The sequence below is a fragment of the Canis lupus genome, chromosome 2 (assembly GCF_048164855.1).
Source record: "Canis lupus baileyi chromosome 2, mCanLup2.hap1, whole genome shotgun sequence".
Lineage (NCBI taxonomy): Eukaryota > Metazoa > Chordata > Mammalia > Carnivora > Canidae > Canis > Canis lupus.
Window position 1 is genome coordinate 22,260,147 of NC_132839.1, and position 20,398 is coordinate 22,280,544.

Consider the following 20,398-nt stretch of genomic DNA (forward strand, 5'->3'; position numbering starts at 1 on the left):
CCAGGCATCCAATACTACTTTGTTATAAGATATTAATGACTCCACAGCACTGTAAGATTTTGTATGATTACAGCGCTAAATGCTATTTCATCACATCACAGAGAATAGATTCCTTAAAAAAAGTCAAACTAAAGATACTATTTTATTTTCTATTCACTTTTTATTTTAAGATTTTATTTATTTATTCATAAGAGACAGAGACAGAGAGAGAGGCAGAGACACAGGCAGAGGGAGAAGCAGGCTCCATGCAGGGAGCCTCATGTGGGACTCAATCCCGGGTCTCCAGGATCACACCCCGGGCTGAAGGCGGCGCTAAACCACTGGGCCACCGGGGCTGCCCTCTATTCCCTTTTAAAATTATATCAAGAGGCACCTGGGTGGCTCAGATGGCTGACGTCTGCCTTGGGCTCAGGTCAGGATCTCTGGGTCCTGGGATGGAGCCCCATGTCTTGGGCTCCCTGCTTAGGGGGAGTGGCCTTCTTCCTCTCCCTCTCCCACTCCCCAGGCTTGCGCTTTGTCTGTCTCTCTCTCTCAAATGAATAAATAGAAAAAAAAATATTTAAAATCCTATCAAAATAGTTTCATGATGAAAACATTCTGAGGATGATATTCTGGAATTTTAGTATTAATTAAAGGATGCAGTCTCTTGCAGTCTCTTGTCAGTCTGATCTGTGTTCCTTTCTTTTCAATTTCATGAGAAATTTATGTAATGACTACAAAGAAACATCAAATCACATAGTTAACTTGTCTCTAATTGCTAGCAATGACAAATGAAGACAACTCTTATAGAGTTTCAAAGAACTACAGATGACTCTTGAAGTACAGGTTTGAACTACACAGGTCAATTTACATGCAAATTCTTTTCAGAAAGTACAGAACATTACCATAAGTATATTTTCTCTTCTTTATGATTTTTTAGTAACATTTTCTTTTCTCTAGATTACTTTAGTATAAGAACACAGTGGAAAATACATGTAACATAGAAAACGTGTTAATGTATTGTTTATATCATCATTAAGGCTTCTGGTCAACGGTAGGCTATCAGTAATTAAATTTTAGGGGAGTCCAAAGTTATACACAGATTTGACTCTGCGGGGGTCAGTGCCCCCAACTCATACGTTGTCTAAGGATTAATGGTAGTGAAAATTAATTTAAATTTTATTCCTCTTACCACCAATCATAAGCATTACTATGTCCCATAAGTAAATAGAGTAGTAACTACACTGTAGTAACTGGATTGGTTTTCTTAGCTAAGAACTAAAAGGCAATAAAATATACTAGCTTTCATATAGTCACTGATTAGGAATTTTCTCTAAATCAATGCTTATGTAGCCATGCTAAGACTCAACGGATATGGACAAACAACCAAGCTCACTATATGTACATAATGAGTGACCTTATGGTCTCTTAAGTGAAATAATATGGGGAAGAATATCCACAGTTGTTCCTCAACAAATAAGGAGGGGTAATAAGGATTTACTTTAAAAAAAAGAAAAAAAGAAAAACACTAATGCTCTTAAAGGAGGTACAAATCTTTTTTTTTTTTTAAAGATTTTATTTATTAATGAGAGAGACACAGAGAGAGAGAGAGGCAGAGAGACACAGGCAAAGGGAGAAGCAGAAGGAGGTACAAATCTCTAAGAAAAAAAAAAGGCCTATTAATACTTTCCATTCAAATTTAAGGAGATTTTAATTTATTTATTCATGCGAATGCATAAACAGAGGTATATCAAAGCTCCTTTCTCCACTACCAAAATATATTATGTATGTATCTAAACAAACTTAAATTATCTATAAACACATATAGTGAACTACTAAAACATTATTCAAAATATTTTAAGAATGTTATTAATCTATTGATGATTCCTCCTCAAAGAAGTTCATTCTCCTATTGAAACAATTTATCTTAAGTGATTTTTTTAAAAAAGAACAAGATAGAGTATTCCATAGTGGTTTAAAATACAGACCTGACCCAGTGACTCAGTGGTTTAGCGCCGCCTTCAGCCCAGAGCGTCATCCTGGAGACCCAGAATCGAGTCCCACATTGAGCTCCCTGCATGGAGCGGGCTTCTCCCTCTGCCTATGTCTCTGCCTCTCTCTCTCTCTCTCTCTCTCTCTCTCCTCTCTTTGTATTCTCATGAATAAACAAACAGAATCTTTAAATAAATAAATAAATAAATAAATACGTACAGACCTAGGGTTCAGAAGCTTGGTTTGAATTATTTGGTAGCTTTGTGAACCAAGAAAGTTACCTAAAACTCTCATTACTTCAATTTGCTCATATATATAAATGCTAGTTATAATTATATGGCAGGAAAATAGAAATATGCAAATATAGTTCCTTTCAAGAATATTATGTGTGTGTGTGTGTGTGTGTGTGTATATAATGTGTATATAATCTACAAAAAATTTAACAGTAGCTACCTTTGGTAGTAAAAAGAGTGATTTTTTTTTCCTTTGTATTTCCAAGTCTCCAAATTTTCTACAATAAAAATATACTCATCAATATTAAGGGTAAAAGTGATTTTTTTTAAAATTGCATAATAGGCAAAAAACCCAACATCCAACCAAAAATTACCCATCATACCAAGAACCAAGAAAATGACTACTTGAATGAAAAAAAGACAATCAACAAATGCCAACATTAAAACGAATTACATATTGGAATTGTCTAACAAAGATGTGAAAGCACAGGGCACCTGGGTGGCTTAGTCGGTTAGGCATCCTACTCTTGGTTTCAGCTCAGGTCATGATCTCAGGGTGGTGTGATCAAGCCCCATGTTGGGCTCTGTGCTCAGCAGGGAGTCTGCCTGAGATTCTCTCCTTCCCTCTCCCTCTGTCCCTCCCCTGCTCATGAGCATACATGTGCACTCTCTCTCTTTTAAATAAATAAATAAAATCTTTTCTCAAAAAGATGTGAAAGCAGCCATCACAAATAATTTATCAATTAAAAATTCTCTTAAAAAAAAAACAAATAAAATAGGAAATCCAAGCCAAGAAAAAGAAATTATAAAAGGGAACCAATTAGAAACTACAGAACTGGAAAACTATAATAAGAAAAAAAAAAGCTAAAAAAAAAAAAAGAAAAAAAAAAGCTTAATGGACAGCTCAACAGTAAGAATAACAAATGGCACAAATTAGCGATTTTGAGGATGGAATTTACCCAATCTGACCAAAAGAGAAACATGACTAAAAAGAAACTAACAAAGACTCAAAATCTATAGGGCAATAACAGAAGATCCAATTCTGTATTCACTGGAGTCCCATAAAGAAAGAAAAAGTGGGTTAAGTTGAAAAGGTATTCATAAAAATAATGGATGAAAACTTCCAAATTTGTAGAAACACAAAAACCTACAGATTCAAGTGACAACTCCAAACAGGTAAATCCACAAGAATTATACCTTGCCACATCATTTCACATCTGAAAACAAAGAAAAAAATCTTAAAAGCAACCACAAAGAAAGGATTACCTATGAGGAACATGAATTCAAATAACAGATTTCTCATCTGAAATCACAAAGGTCAGACAAAAGTAACAAAAATTTTTCAAGAGCTCAAAGAACAATCAACCATGAATTCTATATCTGACAAAACTATCTTTCAGAAATGAAACAAAGACATAAGCAGGCAACAGAATACTAAAATCTGTTAGCATATGTATTCTTCAGGAAGAGCTAAGGAAGGTCTTTCAAATGATAAAAGAACGAATCTTGTAACATCAGGAAAGAAAAAAGTACAATGGGAAAAGCAAGAATGAGTAAAACCTATAGATTCACCAGACTACCCTTCTACTACTCAATAAGTTTTAAAATCATAGTATTGATGGATGAAATAAAAATTATACAGTCAACCAAAAAATAGAGTTCATCAAAATTTTTAAAACTTAAGTACATCAAAAGACACTATCAACAGAGCACAATGGCAACTGATGGAAGAAAATATTTGCAAACCATTTATCTGAAAAAGGATTGATATCCAGAATATATAAAGAACTCCTGTAATTCAAGAGGAAACAAACAGATTTAAAAATGGACAAAAGACTTAAATAGGTATTTCTCAGAGTATGATATACAAATAGCCAATAAGCACATGAAAATTTGCTCACTCATTAGAAAAATGCAAGTCAAAATAACAATGAGATAGCACATGAGGTCAGCTATTATGAAAAAGGAGAAGGAGAAAGGAACAGGAAATTACAAGTAATGGTGAGAATGTGAAGCAACTGGAATCCTTGTGCATTGCTGGTGGGACCGTAAAATGATATAGGCACCATCACAGACGGTATGACAATTCCTCAAACACTTAAATACAGAATTACCATATGACCCAGTAATTCTACTTCTAGGTATATACTTAAAAGGAGGGACTGACTTAAAGAGATATTTATGCACCCTGTTTGAGCAGCATCACTCACAAGAGCCAAAAGGTGGAAGTAATCCAAACGTCCATCAATGGGTAAATGAATAATCAAAATGTAGGAGGCCAAAATAGTATTCAGCCTTAAAAGGAAAATTTCAATAAATGCTACAACATAGACAAACCTTGCAGATATTATGCTAAGTGAAATAAATCAGTAATAAAAGAACAAATATGATTTGTATGTATGATTCCACTTAAATGAGGTATGTAGAGCATTCAAATTCATAAAAACGGAAAGTAAAATGGTGGATGCCTGGAACAGGGGGAGAGAGAAATGGGGAGTTAATGTTTAATGGGTACAGAGTTTCATTTGGGCAAGCTGAAAAAGTTCTGGGGATGGATGGTGGTTAACAGCTGCACCACAACAATGTGAATGTACTTTATATCACAGAACCATACACATTAAAAATGGTTAAAAAGGTAAATTTTATGCCATGTATGTTTTAGCACAACAGGAAAAAAAATATTAACACTATCTGATCAGCTGTTCAATGTATGAAAAAATATTCGTAACAGTGATATTTACAAAGTGGGAGAGTAAAGGGGTCTAAATGGAAGGGTAGTTTCCATACTTATGGTACATATACATCTTAATATCCAGTACAACCACTAAGAAAACACTACAAAGTGATATATTTGAAAACAATTATAAATAAATCAGGATAAAATACTAATAAATGCTCAAGTGACACATAAAAAGAAAAGAGAAGGGGCACCTAGGTGGCTCAGTCGGTTAAGCACCTGCCTTCAGCTCAGTCATGATCCTGAAGTCCTGAAATACTGTATTGCATCAGGCTCCCTGCTCACCAGGGATTCAGCTTCTCCCTCTCACTCTGGCCCTCCTCCTAGTTCACGCATGCTCTTTCTCAAAAATAAATAAATAAAATCTTCAAAAAAAAAAAAAAAAAAAAGGCAATGCCTTTGGCTCAGGGTGTAATCCCGTAGATCCAGGATCAAGTCCCACATCGGCCTTCCTGCATGAAGCTTGCTTCTCTCTCTGCCTAGGTCTCTGCCTCTCTCTGTGTTTCTCATGAATAGATAAATAAAATGTTAAAAAGAAGAAGAGGAGGAGGAGGAGGAGGAGGAGGAGGAGGAGGAGGAGGAGGAGGAGGAAGAAGAAGAAGAAGAAGAAGAAGAAGAAGAAGAAGAAGAAGAAGAAGAAGAAGAAGAAGAAGAAAGAACGAAACAGAGGAATGAGTAAGAGAGAAAAAACAGGAAATGAAAACAAAATGGCAGAAGCTCTAAGAGCAAATGACACATCCAATGAAGGGTTAGTATCCAAAATACAGAACTTATAAATCTCAATACCCAAAAAATAAATAACCCAATTAAAAATGGGCAGGGAGACATGAAAAGACATTTCTCCAAAGAAGACATCCACATGGCCAACAGAAACATGAAAAGATTTTCATAATCACCATCAGAGAAATGCAAATCAAAACTACAATGAGCTATCACTTCACATTGTCAGAATGGCTAAAATCAACAATACAAGAAACAAGTGTTGGTAAGGATGTGGAAAAAAAGGAACATTCCTGCACTGTTGGTGGGAATGTAAACAGGTGCAACCACTGTGGAAAACAGTTATAGAGGTTCCTCAAAAGGTTAAAAAGAGAACTACCTTATCATCCAGTAATTGCACTACTGGGTATTTTCCCAAAAAAATTAAAAAGCACTAATTCAATGGGATACATGCACCCCTGTGTTTATGGCAGCATTATTTCTGCAGCCAAGATATGGAAGCAGCCCAAGTGTCATTGACTGATGAACTGATAAAGAAGTTGCAGTATATTTTTTTTTACAATGGAATATTACTTAACCATAAAAAGAATGAAATCTTGCCATTTCCAACAACATGGATAGAGCTAGAAATTATTATGCTAAGTGAAGTAAGTCAGAAAAAGACAAATACCACATGACTTCACTCCTATGTGGAATTTAAGAAACAAAACAAACAAAACAAACAAAAGAGAAAGATGAACCAAGAAACAGATTGGTTCCCAGAGGCAAGGGGGAGTGAGTTAAATAGGCGATAGGAATTAAGGAGTGCATTTGTAGTGATGAGCACCAGGTAGAATATGGAATTGTTGAAATATTGTATTGTACACTTGAAACTAACATAACATTGTATGTTAACTAATTGGAATTAAAATAAAAACTTTAAAAAAATAAGCCCTAACATTATCAATAATTAAAATAAATGTAAATTTAAAATATACCAAATAAAGGCAAATACTGCCAATGTGGACTTAAGAAGAAATGATCCACAAATAGGCTGTTTATAACTCACTCACTTAAAATAAGAAGTGAAAAGGTACCAAAAAAGATGCATGGAAACAAAATAAAAGCAGAATGGCTATATTAATATTAGACTTTTGAGCAAAGACAATTGCTAGAGAGAAAAGAAAACATAATACAATGATAAAGGATGGATCCAACAGAAATACATAACAATTCTAAATGGTACACACCTAACAAAATACACAAAGAACAGATAGGTGAAAGGAGAAACAGACAAATTTTATCATTGGGAATTTCAAGACTTCCTAAAACACTAAACAGAAAATCAGCCAAAACTTAAAAGTTCTAAAGTTCTAACACAATCAACCAAAAGGATCTAATTGACATACATAGAATATTTGACCAAAAAAAAGCCAAATACCTATTTTTTTTTAAATCCATAGAACAAACACTCACAAAAACAGGCCATATACTGGGCCACAGAACAAGCATCAACAAATTTTAAAGTATTGAAATCATAAGAGAATATTCTCTGACCATAATGGACTCGAATCAGAAATCAAGAAGTACAACTAGCGAATCTCAAAGTAAGTCTCCAAGTAAAGTTAAAAAGAAACATAGAATTGAATAAAAATGAAAAGACAACACAGAAAAAACAACATCAAAAGACATGGGATACAACTAAAGCAGTGCCAAGGGGAAAAGTTATAGCATTAAATGTTTACATTAGCAAAGAGAAAAGTTCTCAAATCATTATCTTACATTCCTACTTAAATTCCTTTCTAGCTTTCAAGAAACTAGAAAAACAGGAAAAAATAAACCCAAAATAATCAGAAAAGAAATAATAAAAATAAAAATGAAAATCAACAAAACTGAAAACAAGAAAACTACAGAGAAAAAAATGAAACAAAAGGTTAATCCTTTAAAAAAATTAATAAAATTGATAAATCTTTAGCAAGACTGGCAAAACAAAAAGAAAAGTACAAGTTACCAAGATCAGAGATAAAAAAAGAAAGTATCACTGAACATTTTACAGCCATTACAAGGGTAATTAGGAAATAATACAAACAAGTTTATGCCCCTAAATTAGAAGAAATGAATCAACTCTTCAATCAACCACATAAAGATCTTCCTCTACTTACCATAGGGCCACATGCAACTAACCCATTGTAAACTGAAAATATCACAAATCAAAAATGCATTTAATGTACCTGAACTACCAAATATCAGAGCTTAGCCTCACCTACATTAAGCCTCCTCAGAAAACTTACCTTAGCCTACAGTTGGGCAAAATCATCTAATGCAAAGCCTATTAAAAAAAAAAAAAAAAGGTGTTGACAATCTCAGGTAATTTACTGAATACTGAGAGTGAAAAACAGAATGGTTCTAAGGATACAGAATCCTTTTAAGTGTTATACGTTGTGGTTGTTTACCCTTATGATTGCATGGTTGACTGGGAGCTATGATTTGCCACTACCATCCAGCATCACAAGAGAGAATCTTACCACATATTGTTAGCCCAGGAGAAGATCATCATTCAAAATCCAAGTATGGTTTCTACTGATTGTGTCTCACTTTCACATCATCATAAAGTCAAAAAAATCTTAAGTCAGGGACTGTTTGTTCTACCAAGATTCAACTGAAATAAATAATACATAAATAATCCTACAACCACTAAACAATTTGTAATTTTAATTCTCAAAAAGAAAATCTCAAGCTGAAATGTTTTCACTAGAGAATTCAACCAAATATTTAAAGAATGTCAAAACTTCACAAATTTTTCCGAAGAGCAGAAAAGGAGGGAATGAGTCCTACCTCAATCTGAGGCCAGTATTACCCAAATACTGAAACAAAACAAAAATATCACAAGAAAAATGCAGACTAGTTTCTCTAATGAACTCAGACACAAATTCTCAACAAATCAATAATCTAAATTCAGTAATATCTGAAAAACATTATATATCATAACCACATAGGATTTATTCCACATATGCAAGTTTGGTTCAACATTAAAACAAAACAAAACCCCACACATCAACTAAAGAAAATAACTCTATCATATAAATTCACTAAGAATTTGACAAAATTTGACAAAATCCACCACCCATTTATAATAACTCTCAGTAAACTAGAAAGACAGGTGATCTACCTTGATTTGATAGAGTATCTAATCAACTACGCACTCCCCCCGCAAAAAAACATACACTTAATACCATATTTAATAGTGAAACACTAAATGTTTTCCACCTAAACAAGGAACAAAGCAAGGATATCTGCTCTTACCACTGTGAGTCGATACAGTACTAGTTCTAGCCACTGCAATAACACAAGAAATAAAAGGCAAAGAGATTAGAGAGTATACTGTAAAAAGCCTCTAAAAACTAAAAGGTTAAAATTTTAGCAAGGTCAAAGAACACAAGATCAATGTAAAATATCAATCGCATTTCTATGTATTGATAATGAACATTTGAAAACTGAGATAAAAAAATAATATCCACAAAATTTCTCCAAACAAACAAAAAAAAAAAAAGTAAGTATAAATTTAACAAGAGGCATACAATAGGACTTGATATATATACTAAAAAATACAAAATGCTGATTAAAGAAATCAAAGACCTAACTAAATGAAGACCATGTCAATATAGTACAGATGTCAATTCTCCCCAAATTGATCTATAGGTTTAATGCAATTCCTATGAGAATCTCAGTAAAATTTGTGTAGATATGGGTAAGCTTGTTCAAAAATTTATATATGAAGACATAAGCCTTTGAATAACTCAAACCATATTGAAAAGTGAGAGGAACCACTCTATTTGGTATTATGGCTTATCTATATCTACATTGTTATAGTAACCAAGAGTGCAATATTAGCAGATGGAAACATATAAACCAACAGAACTCGATAGAGAACCCAGAAGTAAACCTACACATATATGCCCAATTGATTTTTTATAAAATTGCAAAAGCAGTTCAAAAGAGGAAAGATACTTACCTTTTCAACAAATGGGGCTAGAGCAATTGGATAGCCATAGGTAAAAATATGAACCTCAATTTAAATGTATCTTTTATAAAAATAAAATCAAAATAAACTATGGACTTATCTGCAAACCATTAAAGTATAAAACTTTCATAAAGCTATCATAATAGAAAATTTTTGAGACCAATGCTAAAGAGTTCTTAGACTTGGCTCCAAAAACACAACCAAAAAAAAAGTAACATTAATAAATTAAGCCACAACAAAATTAAAAACTTTTGCTCTCAGAAACACCCCATTAAAAGGAAAAAAGCGATAAGCTACAAAATGAGAGTATTTGCACATAGCAGACAATAGAGTAATATTTGGAATTCTCAAAACTCAACAATAAAACAATCCTATTGGAAAATGCACAAAAGACATGAACATTTTACCAAAGAGGATATACAGATAGCAAATTAGCATATGAAAAGATCTTCAACACCACTAGCCATTAGGGAAATATACATTAAAACCACAATAAGATCAGTAGACACCAAGAGAATAGCTTAAAGAAACACTTATGACAGTATCAAATGCTCGTGAGAATACAGAATCTGGACCACTCATACGTTACTGGTGAGAATGTAAAAGCATCCAACCAATCTAAAAAATAGATTGGCAGTTTCTTCTATAACTGAACATATAATTACCACACAATCCAACAACTGCACTCTTGGACATTTAACTGACAAAAATGAAAACTTATGTTTACAAAAAAACAAACAAGAATATTCATAGCTTTTTTTCCTAATAGTCAAAACTGGAAATAATCCAAATTGTTCTCCAGTGGTGAATGGCTAAAATGTTATACAGCCACACCATGAAATACTCAGCAAATGTAAAGGAACAAAGTATTGATACATGCAAGGACCTGGATGAATCTTGAGGAATTATGCTGGGTTACAAAATGCTAACCCCAAAAGGTTACATACTTTATGATTCCATCTGTACAACATGGGGTTTTGTTGTTTGTTTTTGTAAAACTTTTTTTGAAATGACAAAACGAAAAACAGGTTAGTGGTTGCCAGGAGTTAGAGATAAATGGAGAGGTGAAAGAAGGGCAGCACAAGGAATCCTTGTGGTGATGAAACTGCTCTGTGTCTTTACTGTAGTGATGATTACACAATGTGATAAAACTGCATAGAACTAAAACCACATTGAACACATAGACACACACAACTGTATGCAGAACTAGTGAAATCTGAAGATGTAAATTAAATCAATATTAATTTCTTGTTGCCATACCAGATGTTGCCACTGAGGAAAAAAAATGGGTGAAGGACACATACTTTGTATTATTCCTTACAACTAAATTTTAATCTACAATTACCTCAAAATAAAATTTAATTTAAAAATCTGAGAGATAAATCAATATCCAGGTAGGTGGGTAGACATGGATGGAGGAGAGATATGGTGCTTTATATAAGCGTCTTAGCTGTGAACCCAGTCTAATAGGTTATACCTACAAAGAAGCCTTAAAAGAGTTAAGAATCTCTAGGTCTTTCCCTTAAGCTTCAGACAGATATGTAAGAGAAGGGGAATTTTAAAAGTAACACTGAGAGAGCTTCCAGTTGGTGAACACATAGAGGAGGGAGAGTGGCTAGAAGAGTAGCATCTCTAGACAGGGCATGGAAGCTCTGTACCCTTCTCCACATACCTTGTCCAATGCCTAGCCTTCCATTGTTGTTCCTGAGTTCTATCTTTTGTATTAAGCTGATAATCTAGCTTGGTAAAACCTTGATGAGGTGTTTATCTTACTTATCCAGACAAAATAATACTAAAAAATACTCACATATACACACACACACACACACACACAAACAAGTAACACCGAATATTACAAGGAACACAGAGTGAATACAGAAATTTTGCTGAAGTAATGTCTCCCCCACAGGATTTCCCATGGGTACCATCATGGTCATATATAAGACCTTTTCAAGCTATAATACTCAAACATGCATTTAAATAATTTTTCCATCTTTCAACACACGTATAGCCAAAAAAGGAGAAATAAACCACTAGCATATAAGGAAAGAAGGTAAAGTACATGGAAAGTTTTTCTTTCCTACAGTGGAAGATAGGAAATATAAACATGAGGACCCTATTTCTCAAGTAGTAAATGTGCAACTGACATGCATCAGAATCAGCCAAAGCCATTGTTAAAGAGACGGGGTTACTCAGAGTGTCAGTCAGCTCGGACTATCATAACAAAAACCATACTGGATTGCTGAAACCACAGAAATGTATTTTCTCACAGTTCTGGAGGCCCAGTCTAAGATTAAAGGGCCAGCAGAGGTACTTTTTAATGAGGCCAGTCTACTGGGCTTCAAATGGCCACCTTCTCACTGGGGGTTCACATGGACTTTTCTCTGTGCATGTGCACTTCTGTGTCTCTCCCTCTTCTTATAAGGTCCAGTAGGATTATGGACCCACCCTTATGACCTCATTTCATCTTAATCACCTCTTTAAAGACCCTATACATATTCAGCCACAATGGGACTTGGGGTTCAACCTATGAGTTTTAGGGGAACAAAATTCAATCCGTAATACCCAGTGGCTGGCCAGCCCGGAAGTATATTCTATGAGTGAACATAATAAGTGTGTATTATACTTAATGGAAGGGGACAAGGCAAAGGAAAAAGTATAGTATTGGCATCAGAATTCCAATTCTATCACTTAGTTTTCCCAACAATAAAAATGAGGAGAGTATCTGACTGCAGACCTTTGAGAATTAAAATAATCTCTGTAAAGTGCCTAGCATATATGGTAAAGGATTAGTCAATCCTAGGCCTCTGCCTTTCATCTTCTACCCTCCACCTCCCAGCCCCGGCCAAATTAACTATAAATATTACTCAAATCTAAGCATATCTAAAAAATTACCGGAACTGGGTAGCCCCAGTGGCCCAGCAGTCTAGCGCCACCTGGAGCCCAGGGCGTGATCCTGGAGACCCGGGATCGAGTCCCACACGGGGCTCCCTGCATGAAACCTCTTTTTTCCTCTGCCGGTGTCTCTGCCTCTGCCTCTGCCCCCCCCCCCCGTGCCTCTCATGAATAAATAAGTAAAATATTTAAAAAAAAATTACGGGAACTAAATTCTGTCCCAGTTCTACCACTACCTATGTACCTTAGCCAGACCACTCTACTTCTGCATCTAGGCGGCTTCTGCATCTGGGCAATGAGGGTTTCCTTCATCACTAAAATACTATGTATCTATGCATACTACTTTTATGATTACAATAACAAACACCAATACTATGAAAATTAATCAAACTTCCTATAAAACTCCAGTAAAAGAGGATTACAGTATGAAATTTCAATTTATTCTTTCAAATACTTTCATTCTTTAAACTCTTCCACACTATCCTCCAGTTTGAAAAATGTTATCTGTACAATATATCTGTAAGATTAATTTTACCATCTTCTCTATCATTAATGCTTCCTCTTCCAAGTGGACTGTATATTCTTTTCTATTTCTGTTCCCCCAAATGTTCACTGTTTTACTCATAAAAATCACTTAATCACTGAAATGCCTAAAATCATACACCAAATCCCATTGAAATATGATCAGACATATGGAGAAGTTATCAGTAAATTGTATCTGACAACTGTTTTTAATTTAGCTCATGACTGAAATGGGTTGTAGGTGATTTCAAGATGCTACACCTACCACCCATACACTGCACATTCAAACATTGAGCCATAACCAGCATCTATACTCCATAACTGTGATTTAAAATTAAGATAATGGTGGTCAGAATCAAAATCTATTGTGAGGATATCTGATTCGTTTAATAAACAATTTACCGTGTTAAAGCCTAAGAGAAGAACTTGTAGGGAAGCCTGGGTGGCTCAGCGGTTTAGCACCTGCCTTCGGCCCAGGGCGTGACCCCGGGGTCCTGGGATCGAGTCCCACGTCGGGCTCCCTGCATGGAGCCTGCTTCTCCCTCTGCCTGTGTCTCTGCCTCTCTCTCTCTCTCTCTCTCTCTCTCTCTCTCCCCCCCTCCCCCGTGTCTCTCATGAATAAATTTTAAAAAATAATAAAATCTTAAAAAAAAAAAAAGAACTTGTAAGTACTTGCCCTTTCTCCCACCTCATCCCTCACCACTCCTATCCTAGTATTATCTGGTATTACATGTATATGAATAACACACGAGGTAGGTTGTTAACTTTGGTCCCCTCAACAAATCTCATCTCCCAGTACTGATGCCCTTGTATAGTCCTCACCCATACTAAATCCAAACTGGTTATGTTATTAGCATGGACTATTAGAACATTAGCAAACATAAGAATACAGACGCCTGATATGTGTTGGCCCGGTGAAGCTTGTCCTCTTGAAATGCTCCCTTCCTCATGAAACCCAGCTTCCATGCTGTGGAGAAGCTCAATCGAATTAAGTGGGGGAGGCTACCTGCACGGGGTAAAGGGAGAAAGGGACAGAGGCAGTCATATTCCCAGCTATCCACCAGCTGGTCCAGCCATCCCAGCTGATGCATCAGATTTATGAATTAAGAAGCCACCTTGGATGTTATAGCCAACAGAAGACATATGGAGCAGTCCCCATCAAGCCTAGCTCAACCTTCAAAATTAAGTGCAAATAAACACTGGTTTAGTTATAAGTAAACAACACATGTAGGCCAATTAGAACAGTTCTTGGTAGGCAGTAAGCAATCAAGAAATATCAGGAGTAATGACAGTTATTGTTAATTATTATGTCTCACCCCCACCAAGGTACATTCTGGGTTTTAGAGCTGCCATTCTCTCATTTCCCTCATGGCCGGTAAAGCAACCAGAAAGGCCTACATTTTGCTTTCCCTTTCTTCTTCCTAATTTACAGCTGTCATTTTTCTTCTTTTTCCAGCTCCACACACAGTGAGGAGCCCAACACAGGGCTCCAATTCAGACCATGAGATCAAGACCTGAGCCAAGATCAAGAGTTAGACACTTAAATCACTGAACCACCCAGGTGCTCCTGTGCTTTTACTTTTTATCTCTACCAATCATGTTTGCCTGGTTTCCCCAGAGTGCCTCATCAATGATCCAAACCAATTCTAGCCTTTGGCTGTGCTCTGTATTCCCAGAGACTACAGGCATCTCCTTCAACCTCCTTCCAGATCACAGGTAAATAATTAAGGAGTTCAGTAGGACAAACCCTACATTCAGGGTCAAAAGTTTATACTACTTTAACTTGTAATTCTTTTTTACATGATAGAATCATTAGACAAAGGGCGTGGGGACCAATAAGGTCTTATTTAGAAAATAAGCAACAGGGATAACATACTTGATAGTTTTCCTCAAAGACTTACTGATCCTAATTGCCTAAATTTTGTATTATTTTAAAGCCCATGACCCTTTGTTCATACTTCATTCATGATGTTTATCTTAATCTAGCCTGAATTATAGAAGTTGGTTGACTTAACTGCCTACTAGATCTGTAACTGCCCCAGAAAAGAGACTTGAGAAAATGGGCATCTTACTCATTTTTATCCCTTATATCGAGCACCTACTATACTGCTCTACAATGCATACAAATATGGTTTAAAAAAAAAAAAAAAAAAATCTGGGTCCTGGTCAGCAACCACTCTGTACACAACTAATCTTTGCAATCCTCACCCCCCATGTTTATTAAGAAATAATGACTCACCCATAGTTATAATGCAATTAGTAACAAAGCTAATGAACGCTACATGTCCTAACATTCACCTCTAATAATTATTTGGCTTAATTAAGAATGATTTTATTTTTGTAGAGATAGTCACATGTTTCTTAAGGAAAAGAAAGGTATCCTGTACATTATTTATTTCCTTTTCCTTCAAGTTTCAGGCTTGAGAAGCCTTCATCTTAGGTCCAGGGTATGATCTAACCTGCCAGGCAGATAATATCAAAAGGCAAACGAAGCCTAGTGAAGACTGCAGCAAACTAGAGCTCAGAACTCACCTAAAAGGGGCAACACTACTCAGCTCTAGCAATCCACAAACAGGAAGAGCAACCAGGTAGAGCCAAATCTTGTGATTTTGCAAGTGATGCTAGAAAGTGAGACTTCTTAAATGTGAAGTCTTCCTATTTTTAAATGGTGGCAACTAATTACTCAATGTTCCAAAATACACCAAGAGAAAGCAATATATATCTGTGGGTTGGATTCAGTCCAAGGGCATCCTGCTACTGCAGGCTCATAGTTTAAAATCTCTACATATAATTGAAGGTGGATTAAGAGGAAAACACTCCTTTTACCATCACCCTCACTTCTAAAGCAAAGAGAAAAAATAACCAGGAGCACTAAAAGCAAGTAAGTTCATAAAATTAGAAAGTGTCCCGTGACAAACTCCTTTAACTTTTTTCTCTCTTGAAAAAGCAATCTGCGGGAATTTTAGATACAGAAACTTCTACAGCATAAAAATACATAGGAAGAATGTTATGCTTTTTGAATTTTCCTCAAAACTTGTAAAAGGAAAATATTCAAATAAATAGTTAAAACTATATAAACTTTTCTGTCCTTAACCAAACTAATGAAAACCCTCGGTAATAAACATGAGACAATGACTCACCATGCACGCAGGAAAAACAAGGTACAAAATACTAATGGCAGTAAGGTATTTGCATTTGTCCATCCATATATCGTCATTTAACGGCTCTTGTGACCAACAGCACCAAACTAGCTGGACACAGGGTTGAACTCCATGTGCAAGGGAACTCTACTCTAACAAACCACTGTGGACTCAAACCTGTGACCTGAACCCCTTAATATCATGCTATGCAATAACTAAGGTGACCACTCACTAGTAAACAAATATTCACTTAGTCCAAGAACATTTCTTCAGTACCTTACAAAAGATTTGGCATTAGTTAACCAAATCATTAAAGCCCTTTAAAAATAGGAATTCAGGGATCCCTGGGTGGCGCAGCGGTTTGGCGCCTGCCTTTGGCCCAGGGCGCGATCCTGGAGATGGGATCGAATCCCACGTCGGGCTCCCGGTGCATGGAGCCTGCTTCTCCCTCTGCCTCCCTCTGCCTGTGTCTCTGCCTCTCTCTCTCTCTCTCTCTCTCTGTGACTATCATAAATAAATAAAAATAAAAAAAAATTAAAAAAAGGAATTCATAGAAAAGATCTGAACTTCATCTCTAAACCTACTTAACCTGATGGAAACCTTTATGAAGTCATAATTCTTAATATAGCTAACCATGGTAGCTAGACCTCTGGAGTACGAACCATTGCCTAAAGTAACTATCAGTGAGGGAGTTCCCTGTACCAATAGAATCAGTAGGCAATTTAATGGCAATAAAATATTACTGTTACTTTGGCATACTATTTACTGAACACTTACTATGTGCCAAGCACTGTGCTGACTGAATACTTCAGGGTTCTCATTAAATCTTAAAAACGATGCTATGACGGAGGTACCATTATTATCCCCATTCTACAGATGGGGAAACTGACCTTTCCAAGATCACACAGTTATAAGTGGTAGAGTCAGGATTCCAACCCAAATCTTGTCTAACTTCAGAATTTGCACCCTTAAACACTACACTGTATTGCCTCCAGTGACTCTGGTTTGATATCTAAGATAAAGAAAAGAGGGTAATTTGTACTCCTCAGTGACAAATTTAAAAAACATACTTGAAATGGAGGATACTTTTCAGAACATTTACGATTCTCATATATACAGTCATGCAAGTATTATTTTTATTCCCAAATATATATTAATGATGATGGAAACCTCACACAATAGACTTCTAAAAATTTTTCCAAATACTCCTTCATGTTTATCCTGAAAAATCTAATGGGAACACTATATTTTCTGCCCAGTTTTGCTGTGAACCTAAAACCATTCCACAAAATCACTTTTTTAAAAAAATTTATAACTACAATATACAAATATGCCTAATATAACTCAGTTACAAACACTGGCAAAAGACTGCCTTCTTTCAGTATGAAAAGTTGCACTTTATTATAACCCTAGTGCTGAGCATGGAGTGATGTAGTGAGCGCTTAAATATTTACTGATTCTTTCAAAAAGGCTTGAAGGTGTGTAAACAGTGCTGTAAAATTCAAATTTTTCACACTCCCAGAACACCTTCAGAGGTCTATAAAACAAACACATAACATGGTAAGTTGGAATAAAGTTAGACAAAAAAATTAAACTCTTACTGAGCAGTATACCACGGCTGACACAAATCAGGCTACTTTTACCTTTCCCCCTTAAATATCAAAAGATGTAGCCCTAGGTTAAGAATGGATTATCACAGAATCTTTTTCTAATCATTTTCTAAGTCCTTTCTAAATCCTCCAAAGCTTATCCAAAACAAACAAATACTTTCAATTGTCCAGAGTGAATGTCATCATATGAACCAAATATTTTTTCCTCTGATACACCAAGGCTGTCGAAATTCTAAAGGTCAGATAATAACTGATGTGAAGGATCCGTAAGAATGGTTTTGCCATCTATTACCCCTTCCCAGTAACACTCTCCTCTCATCAAGGTCCACCTTTACAAACACACACCTATGTTCACTTATGGAGGGAACAAGGGGAAGGTACTCACCGTGTGAAAAAAGCCATTTGCCCTAAATGCCCTGCAATATACCGTCGCAACTGATTGCCAAATGGAACACTGCACTGGCCACCAACAAAGTATTGAAGTATTGACAATTTTACTTGAGAACTGTGCTTACAAAGCCTCAACTATAAAAAGATCAGGCTGTTATCAATAAATGGGAATTTCACGGCCTACGTCACAGACCCCGTAAGAGGAGAGAGACCCTTCACCACACCTGTAATTCGCAGAACTCCTTTCCTTTCTCGCCGACCCCCATCTTCAGGAGAGACCCGAAGACTTTTCTGCATCGCTCTGCCTCCGAAAGGCTGGGGATGCACAGCACCACAAAGGCAAAGCCTTCTGACCGGTGCATGTTTAAAATGGTCATCAATACCATACTCCTTGGAATACTTGCATACCCAAAGCCTTATGACTAAGGATAACCTGACTTCAACAGGGAATGCACGCACAGGCTGAGAGAGACTCTACGGCCCGGGCAGCTGCAAGCTCAGCTGAGCCCCGGGGACGCAACCTCGGCTTGGAAAAGGCAGCACCGTATCCGGTTCCCGATGGATACACATGCCCCCCCTCCCCCCCCCTCCCCCCCACTCTCCATGCTTTCCTAGCTCAAAAACTTCACTTCTTCCCAGGGTCTAACCAGAAAGATGCAAAAGACGCCGAAGGCAGCGTGCATGCCCTCAGGGAAGAGGAGCGATCCAATCAAGTCCCGACGCACGCCAACCCCGAAGGCTCCAAACTTTTTCACCAACGGATCGCAACTGCAAGAAAAGCTGCAGGTCCTAGGGGTTCGCACTTGTGCCCAGGAGCCGGCGTCCCCGGGCCCGGGACGGCTGCGTGCACTTACTGGTTAGTCGGAGGCGCGGTCAGGGGGATGGCCACCTCTTCCTCCTCGTATTCGGGTCCATCCAGGGAGTCCCCTTCGTCCACGGTTCCCAGGCCGGCGGCGCCCAGGGCGGGCAGCTGAGGCGGCGGCGGCAGCGGGGGGAAGGCGCCGCCCGCCCCGAAGGTGTCCGCAGCCAGCGAAGCGGTGCCCTTGGCGAGGGCCGGCTCTCCCCCGGCCCCGGCGGCCCCGGCCCCGGCCCCTCCCCCTGACAGTCCGGCTCCCCCCACGGCTCCCGCCCCCGGCCCGGCGCCCAGCGCGGCCCCGCCGGCCTCCGGCAGCCCGGAGCAGGCGACGGCTGGCACGGGCAGCGCGCCGGGCATCCTCACCCTGCACGCCGCCGGGCAGGCGCTCGAGCCCGCGGCCGCGCCGCCCCCCGCCGCCCCCGCCGCCCCCGGGCCGCCCTCCTCGCTGCCGCCCTCGGCCGCCATCATGTTGAAGCCCGCTCCGCTCTCCGCTCTACGCTCGCCCGGGAGCCCCGGGGGCCAGCAGGCCCGGGCTCCCAGCCGCCCCACCCGGGCGCGTCCCCCTGGCGGCTCCCCGGGCGGAGGAAACGACAACAAAAGGACCGAGCCCGCCGCCGCGCCCCCTCCTCGGGCCACAGCCCAGGCTCCGGAGCGGCCCGGGTTACGGGAAGCCGAGTGGGCAAAAAACCTACCGCCGGCACCAACGCCAACCCGCACCTTCAGCCTGCACACCCACACTCACACACATGCACACTAGTGAGAAACTTCCTGGCCGCGCCAGAGAGGAAGGGAAGCACAGAGGAAGCGGCTGGCGCGGCTGCCGCCCGCTCGGCCGCCGCCGCCGCTTCACCACCCCAGTTCCGGCCACCCCCACCGCAGCCACCGCCGGTGCCGCTGCTGGGGCCCGGGCCGCGGCGGCCGCTGCATCCTCCGCGGGGCTGGAGGCGGGAGGGGTGGGGAGAGGAGAGGAGAGGAGAGGAGAGGAGAGGAAGGGGCGGGGGGCGGGGAAGCGGGCCGAGCGGCTGCCGACCTGGAGCGCTCGCGGAAACCGACTAGAGAGAGAGGGAGAGAGAGAGAGAGAGAGAGAGAAAGGAAGGCGGGGCGCCGGAGGAGGAGCCGGCCGCGGGAGGAAGGGCGGGGAGCAGGGCCGGGGCGGCTTGTGCGCAGGCGCGGCCCTGGCGCGGGGGCGGCCGCGCTGCTGGGCCCGAGGGAAGGAAGCGGCGGGGGCGCGCGGTGCGGGGGACCGGCCGCGGGGGGGCGCCCGCCCCGTCCCCGCCCCGCCCCGCCCCGGGTCAGCGTGCGCCGCGGAGGGGCGGGCCGAGGG

The 20,398-nt window shown here is 39.1% G+C and overlaps 1 protein-coding gene across 1 annotated transcript in view; it reads right to left on the reverse strand.

Moving 5' to 3' along the window:
- RASA1 (RAS p21 protein activator 1) overlaps window positions 1–20,135 on the reverse strand; it is a 108,807-nt gene extending 88,672 nt beyond the window's left edge. Inside the window, exon 1 of the mRNA XM_072792677.1 lies at window positions 19,073–20,135. Within this exon, the coding sequence (XP_072648778.1) occupies window positions 19,073–19,542 (470 nt within the window). The 5' untranslated portion in view covers window positions 19,543–20,135. The remainder of the gene's footprint in view (window positions 1–19,072) is intronic.
- Between the last annotated feature and the right edge of the window lie 263 nt (window positions 20,136–20,398).